Source organism: Pieris napi, chromosome 3 (assembly GCF_905475465.1).
Source record: "Pieris napi chromosome 3, ilPieNapi1.2, whole genome shotgun sequence".
NCBI classification, from domain to species: Eukaryota; Metazoa; Arthropoda; class Insecta; order Lepidoptera; family Pieridae; genus Pieris; species Pieris napi.
The window spans coordinates 8401585-8409188 of record NC_062236.1 but is presented as its reverse complement, the minus strand read 5'-3'; the positions used below and the strand labels follow the sequence as shown (position 1 = coordinate 8409188).

The 7604-nt window shown below is 30.6% G+C and overlaps 1 protein-coding gene across 2 annotated transcripts; it reads left to right on the top strand.

Moving 5' to 3' along the window:
- The first annotated feature begins 506 nt into the window (after nucleotides 1–506).
- On the top strand, nucleotides 507–4825 carry LOC125063687 (protein Star). 2 transcript variants are annotated; one of them, XM_047670259.1, is made up of 6 exons: nucleotides 507–829; nucleotides 1103–1337; nucleotides 1528–1718; nucleotides 2088–2270; nucleotides 3040–3222; nucleotides 3575–4825. In XM_047670259.1, the coding sequence occupies exons 1-6, from the start codon at nucleotides 818–820 to the stop codon at nucleotides 3695–3697; spliced, it is 927 nt and encodes a 308-aa protein (XP_047526215.1). In that variant the 5' UTR covers nucleotides 507–817; the 3' UTR covers nucleotides 3698–4825. The 2 variants fall into 2 exon arrangements, with proteins under 2 accessions (XP_047526215.1, XP_047526214.1); XM_047670258.1 differs by lacking the exon at nucleotides 507–829 and adding an exon at nucleotides 850–1026.
- The last annotated feature ends 2779 nt before the right edge of the window (nucleotides 4826–7604 follow it).

The window sequence follows — 7604 nt, the reverse complement described above, 5'->3', positions numbered from 1 at the left end:
TATAATATGTAGGTCTTTTATAATATTAAATTTTGTATAAATCGGTTGAATGCAATCCTGTGAAATCATTGCTGGTTCTTTTAAGTACTTTAAATTTGAAATAAACGATTTCCCTAATTGTGTTTTTTTTATGTTCTCTACATGTACATCTCATAATTATAACGGAATCGATCTTATTAATGAAAAATGCTTAATAGTTAACACTCAATACTTAGACCTATATCTTCTGCTTACGGTTTGTTTGTTTGACTCGGGTGAGTCGGGAGTCTAGACTAAGTTATTAAGTTTATTAATCATGCCTACCTGACTTCAGTTTTTGAGTTACTGATACTGACTGAGTTACTGATATGTAACTGAGATTAGTGTTTTTTTTTTGTAATCTAATGCCTTCGTCAAGACTTTTGACTTAAATCAAAAAATTATCATTTTCTTCAACCAGTATATCTGTGGCATTCTGTGTGTCAATCAGTGTTCACTATTCACAGTTGTCAAGTTTTGATGAATGATCAATGACGAAATACGAATGGTGATTCATGTTGTATTTTTGAGCATCTGTCATCTTGGTTTAGTTATATTTTAATTTTTAATATAAATTATCAAACTTAAGTAACATAAGCGTAATGAAAATGTCTTAAGATTTTTTATAACTGTGAGGTTAAACAAGTTTAAAATGAGCATGAATTTTATGTAAAGAAACAGTCAGTCTATGCAAACAGAACTTCAGGTGCTGTTTTTATTAAAATAATCTTTATTTGTCTAGACCAAGTATCAGTGATTTTTTTTATTTGAGTTTAAAATCAGGAATATTGATACAACTATGGTGATAAAGGTATGGTATTGTCGAAATTTGTGTGTTACAAACCTACCAACTTATACGTATGTGTGTATGAAACCTTTGTAGTTTGTTTTACCATGTGTCACCTTAGGTATAAAAAAGGACAACAGTTGTTGTCAGATGAGTACAGTTACTTTTTTGGATTGTTACGATGTGTAAATTCTAGTATTTCGAACGAATTGTTAATTATGGTACTATTTTGAGTGTTTTGAATTGAAGTGAAAATATGTATGATTTTAATATCATCAATATATATGCAAATTACAGAAAATCCAAGAAAACCCACTTCCAGGGGCTACCCAAATGGAGCCAGATAAGCCCAAGGATTTGCCACAATCTGCCCCAAAGACAACTGTAACAGGACCAACCTCTCGCTTTAGCTTCCCCTCATTGACAAAGACTCCACCCAATGAATTGTACAGGAAATTGTTGCCTGCCATACTTTTTGTCCTCACATTTGTTACTGTTATGACAATGCTCCTCATTTATATGGATACAGTTGGTAAGTATTTTAATAAATATTTGGTTAATCTATGATATAATATATTCTTAAATAAAAAACATACAAACTACTTTTTTTGTGAATCCACAAATGACCATCACAGAAAGCTATCACTATAATTCAAAGATGTGAGAGACTTAATATCAATATGTAGTCTCATAAATCCATTTATTTGAGATATGTATTTCAGCTTTAGGTGCTCAGCAGTTCCGTCTTAACATGTCTCGTGACTATCAGCTGGCTCGCATCCCTGCTGAATCAGCAACATTGGTAGCTTATGTGAGGCAATTGCACCTTGCTCCAAGGCCACCTAAGAGCCCACCTCCTGTGCCATCAATTACGGATAGAGTGGAAGTACTTGATAAACTCTATGGAGAAATTGTAAGTTGTGTATATGTGGATTTGTTTTACTAACATAGATAAAATTAACAAGAAGACACCATGTACAATTTAGAGTAACAGAAGATAGAGACCTATGGCTAACGTCCGTTAAAAATTTTATTCAAGTTTGCCTGGTGAGAATATTGAGTTGTAATAAACAAACACATTCACATTTAGTTACTTTTGCAATTTTAGAAAGATAAAGTTAAAAACTATAGTTTCAGATATTAAACTGTCAGTTTTAGATTTTAATTTATATTTTTATAAGTTTCTTTTACATGTATTTTTTACATAAGTTGGAGGTAAAAAATAATTATTGTAACCATTAAATTTATTAAATTAATAAATTATTATTATATTAAATTTTAGTACAACGGAACGTTTGTCGAGTTTATGCCTCGCGGCGGCCGTGAGCCTACCACGGCATATCTTGAAACTGTTCGTGATTGGAGAGGAGTTGTAGTTAGAGCGGCTCCTAGAGATTTTTTGGCACTGCGAGGCACAGCCAGTGCTCTAAACGCTTGTCTAAGCCCTACTACACATCCTAGTCAGGTAAGTACTAGTTGTACTATTATGGTATAAGTGTATTATTATTGTAAATTAGCAATATATATTTATTGTAAACGAAAACGATACACGTCAATCGTCAAATAGTTGCAAACAAGTTAAACTGGTGTAATAATTTTTTTTTTCATATAATAATATGTGCATGTATATTAGAATATCATATTGAAGAAAAATAATGTAATTGCTAGCTTGGTTTTATATAGCTAATTTCCAAAACAAAAATAAATGTTCCTGGTAAAACTCAAAAAGTAGCTTTATTTACAATCAATTTCTTTGTAACTATTTGAAATCGATTCTTGTTGAAGTTATACTTCTTTAGGCGCGTTATGAAAAATTGAGGAGAGTGACATTTTAAGATGCGCGCGCACCGTGACACAAAATTAACAGAATGAAGTTGCCCACGGAAGATGCTACGGCATTGGACATAATTTAAAAACAACATTCGAATAATAATAGAATTTATGTTACACTTAATGTAAGAGAATAAAAATAAATATTTATTTATTTAATTTTTCAAATATAAACTGAACTTTATTGACTATAATGACTCCTTTTCCAGTCTTTGATTATTTAATTGTAATTAATTATTTGCATACAATCAAAAACTATTTTTAATAATGCCTAAGAAGTTAACTTCTTACGAGCGTACATAAGTACACGCACCCTTTTTTATTTTTATTTACCTGATGACATGATGATTTAATTTATTATTTTTACATATTATCTTGCATAAAAACACTATTATGATGTACAGGTGAGCTACAAGGAGCCGGAAAGCAGCGGCGTATCGTTCAGTTCGCCGGTGCTCTGCCTACCTTTGTACACGGTGCTGTTGGCAGCAGATGCCGCCACTGCGGACTACGCCCTTATTGCTGGAGACTCCGCCCCTGCTGCGCTCACTCACTTGCCTTTTAATGAACCCAGTGTGCGGCTACAGGTATGTTTTTACTATTGATTTAACATAAAAAAAAAATGTAAGCTGATTTCGCTATCTATATAAATAACTGTTACTTAATTTAAAGTCATTAATTTTAATATATTAATTGGTTAAGTTTTTTTATTGTGCCCAGTCCTTATTACTTTAATTTTGGATGCAAGTATGTATTCTTAAAGGATATGGTTCACTCGAAACTGTTGAACCGATTTTAATGAATTTTAGAAGAAGCTAAACACACTTTTTTAATATTGCTAATTAAGAGCGTAAGTGTTTCGTCGAGAATGGAACTCGTAGCGCATTTATGTAATTGATGAGTTTTTAGTGTTATATTCTATTTATTACGGTATTATAGGTAATCGAATTCCGTTCAACGGACATGTCGGCTCGTAACAGAACTACGGAATTCCTGCTTAGTAAGAACTACACTGTAGCGGCTGAGTTCCGAGACGGCGTTATGTATGCACTTAAAAAATAGACAAGTGCCTTTGATAGACTAAAATATAAATTGCATTGCAAATTGTTAAATGTCAAGATAAAAATGCATAAACCCAATCACTACAATTGTAACGATTTATTGCGTTTTATATTTATTATGCAAGGTTTCGATATGTTTTTAAATAATTAAAGGAATAGTTCCCAGGAAATAATTTAGTTTGGAATCAGTTTTTTCTTATTATACTTTACTCCGTGAGTGACCTCGTGTGACCTTCAAGTTAAAAATATTTTATTCGCTTTTGTGTACATAATCAGTATGTACAAATTCCAATCAAATTAAATGTTTAACTATTGATTTGCAATGCAATGGTTTTATAGTAATCGCATTCACTGTGTCTTCATATAGAAAAATGACAATACTTTAGTGGCCTCCAATTATCGAACAAAAATAGTATTAAAAAATATTTTGTGATAAAACTTTGCAGCTGTTTATGATCAAATTTTAATTCAAAATAGTGACATTTTAATAATAAATTTGAAGATATTTTAATTCAGTGCTTTTAATTATATGGTAATTATTTTAACTAGATTTAAGTACCGCGTAATGTGTAATAGGGTAAGTATGCACTACACTTATGAAACTCAAGTTCCTTGCAACGTTAAACTATTTTTGTCACATTTACATTAATTCACTGTGTCCACATAATTGCAGTGCGCGCAGCACTTTTTACAAGAAAGTATTTGTGTAATTACTCGTAATTATGTATGAAATATGTATTTTTTTCTCTTTGTTAGAGACCCCTGTATTGAATATTGTGTATTTTCAATGTGTGTCGTAATGATTCTTTTTAAATGTATGTGCTCTTATTTTACGTAATCTCAATTTTCACTAGTTTTATCGAATATTATAACAATTTGTTAATTAAAAAGACTGATATGGTTTATGATCTCTTTTTAATTTGATTTAAAATTATAATTTTGTATGATTTCAGTATTAATAAGTGATTTTAATGAATTTCATGTATTCTGCTGCTATTTGAAGACTTTTTTTTATTCATATGATAAAAATAAAGTATTGCTTAGTTCTAAGTGAATAATTTTTCGTTGTAATTAGATTAAACTATTGATCATAATGCGCTTATTTTCACAATTAAATCGCTTTAATGAACTTATATGGGTTTTATTCTATATTCAAATTAACTAAGTGTCGTTAAACCCTAATTAATTAACAGTAGTAGGTATACAATAATTAATCAATGAAGTTTACTTCATGCTCATTGCAAACACTGGCTTAATCAAAACTGGGAAATTGTCATAAACGGCAAGTCAAGAGGCGTTGCATCCAGAGAAAATAAAGTCTGATTACTTAGACTATTCAATATTAAATTGCGCGTCTCTCAGCATCAAAATGTTATGCTTCCTGATGACACAAAATGTTCTTGAATTTTACAGTGTACCAAAAGGTTTAGAAATAAAATAACCAATTTTTGTTACATATTTTAATAAACAGTCGTTCTTTTACATTGTTATTTACGATTCCTATATACAATATTAGTTAATAGTTAAATACAGAGTTTTGCGCGAATTAACAGAAAGCGACTATCTCGTTCTGTCTGTAATCAACGTGACCAATAATTAATATTTGTCTCAATAGATGGTGCTTTTCAAACATTCCATATTATTTAAACCTAATAATTAGCTTATCAGTAAACTTCTTAAAATAGAAAAAACACAACTTTGCTGTTAACTCGCGATTTCCCTTAAATAAAACTTGTGCGAACAACTGACGAAACTAAATTAATCGAAATAAACTATTCATGTGAACAACTAGAAATAAAATTTTAAATTATAATTATTGCTTTCAAATCCCTAATAAACGGAAGAACTTATTTTTTTAAATAATTATATACACAGGTGGGGCCGGGCCTTACAAATGTCGTCTATTACGTTGATATTTTAATTATCAAATGTTGTGTTTTTATTAAGCATTATTTTATATTTATAACAAACGCTACATTATAGACTTCAATATTGCAGTTATACGGCTTAATCAGATATTATTTTGAATTTAATTCAGAATAGCTCAAGAATTCTTAATTTTCATTAGATGAACATCAGAGATAAACTTACTAAGAAATAACTCAATAGAAGCGCAACTCTATGAATAATATATTTCGCTGAAATCCTATGTTCTAAATAGATAGAATTCCTTTAGAATGCTTGTTAGAGATGACAAGTTAAACAACATAAATGAACAATATTTTTTCTTGATTTAGCCTTAATGTTTTAAATTTTAATAGATCATTTTTTTTTGCAAAATAAAGTCTTTAACAATGCTATAAACCTTCTTTACGGGTTTAAGGAATACAAAAGATAAAATGGACTGCGTGTCTTGGTTACCCGTCGTTGATAAACGCGTTTAATGCGATAAAAGAATATTTATTATTTATTTTTGAAGGAATGCATATTAAATTCACTGAAGTCCATGTACCTACCTAATTATCAGAGTTCTCCCACCTACGGCTTATACAATTAATAACATTGGTTTTCTCGAATTAAAAAAACAACTAAAATTTTCTAATCTATTTGCACCTAAGAGCACAAGACATTGTGTAGTATAAATGAATCTCTCACATACCGACATACATATGCTTGTTTTAATATAGAAAATTATTTTGACGGTTAATCTGCTAAAAGTGTGAAACAGCAACAACTTTCATTTTGGTCCCAACTAGCTTCGTTTACACTACACAATACAAAATTAAAAAATGAAGTACAGTCAGCAACAAATTCTACGTTATCAAAAATCCGGTTTTTCACAAAACCCCCTTAGCACAAACTTCAAATCTTGTAAAGTGAAAATAAAGTTAGTTTTGATTAGCACACGTTTTCTTATTTGCAAATTCGGCACACACTACGTTTTTTTTTAAATTATTCCATTACATTATATTAATAAATTCTGTATGTCTGTGCTAAGGACGCCATTATGCCAGTATATTTTTGGGGCTGACAACAAAGCTTATCGTACTAAATGAGCTGCCATTGCCACAACAATCAAATCTGAGCCGTCTTCATTTATAACATTTCTCGTCCATAATTCCACTAACCAAAAGCACTCTAAAATGAATAAAAAACATCACTTGTTTAAAAGAATAACATCACTTGAAATTCAGACTTAATGCGTTTTATACAACTGAGGGGTTATATGCCTGATCGCTAGATTATTTACAAAACATCTTGGGGCCACAGCTGTAATGCATTTCATGTAATACTGTGAACCACTACGCCCATATCCATATCCAAAATACAACTGCTACGATTTTTCTATAGACCATATATTAGACGGCTTTAGTATAAACTTACGACTCGTAAGTGTGGTTAAGATATTGAAACTAACCGTAAGTCAATTACGCCTAGTCCCCAAAATCGATGATACGGAGTAGTCGATTTTTAAATGATAACGACAGCTCCTTACAGTTAAAATGCGCGTAAACAGTCAATAACAATGATTTTTTTCATGATTATAACAAGCCTGCGGCCTCTATCGATAAAACCCCTGAGTGATTTCAAATAAGAGTGATTTTATGGGACGCTATACGTATCTACAAGGAATTTAAGTACATTATTAAAGTCGCTAATTTACTAGTAGGTTGTCCTTAACTGTATGGAGCATAAGTAATGACAAAAAGAAATATTGTTGTCTGTTTGCAATGTGATAATAACCACATACAAATACTCAAGTCAATTGACGCTAAAATCTATCGTCTACGTGTTAGTACTAATATTCAGTAATAAAAATAAATCTTTAGTCACTATTCTTGAGCATAATGTTACATGTGAAGTTTCAAAGAAAGAATTGAACAGCTGACATAACCTAAACATTAGAATGCAGAACTTAGACTGAACAAAGTAGCTTAAAACAGAATTGACGTATTACTACTTCTACG

Coding starts and splice junctions, on each gene's coding strand:
- LOC125063687 (XM_047670258.1), top strand. CDS start 913: ATGTGTCACCTTAGGTATAAAAAAGGACAACAGTTGTTGTCAGATGAG. Junction 1,719..2,087: donor ATAAACTCTATGGAGAAATT/GTAAGTTGTGTA, acceptor ATTAAATTTTAG/TACAACGGAACGTTTGTCGA. Junction 2,271..3,039: donor CTACTACACATCCTAGTCAG/GTAAGTACTAGT, acceptor TATGATGTACAG/GTGAGCTACAAGGAGCCGGA.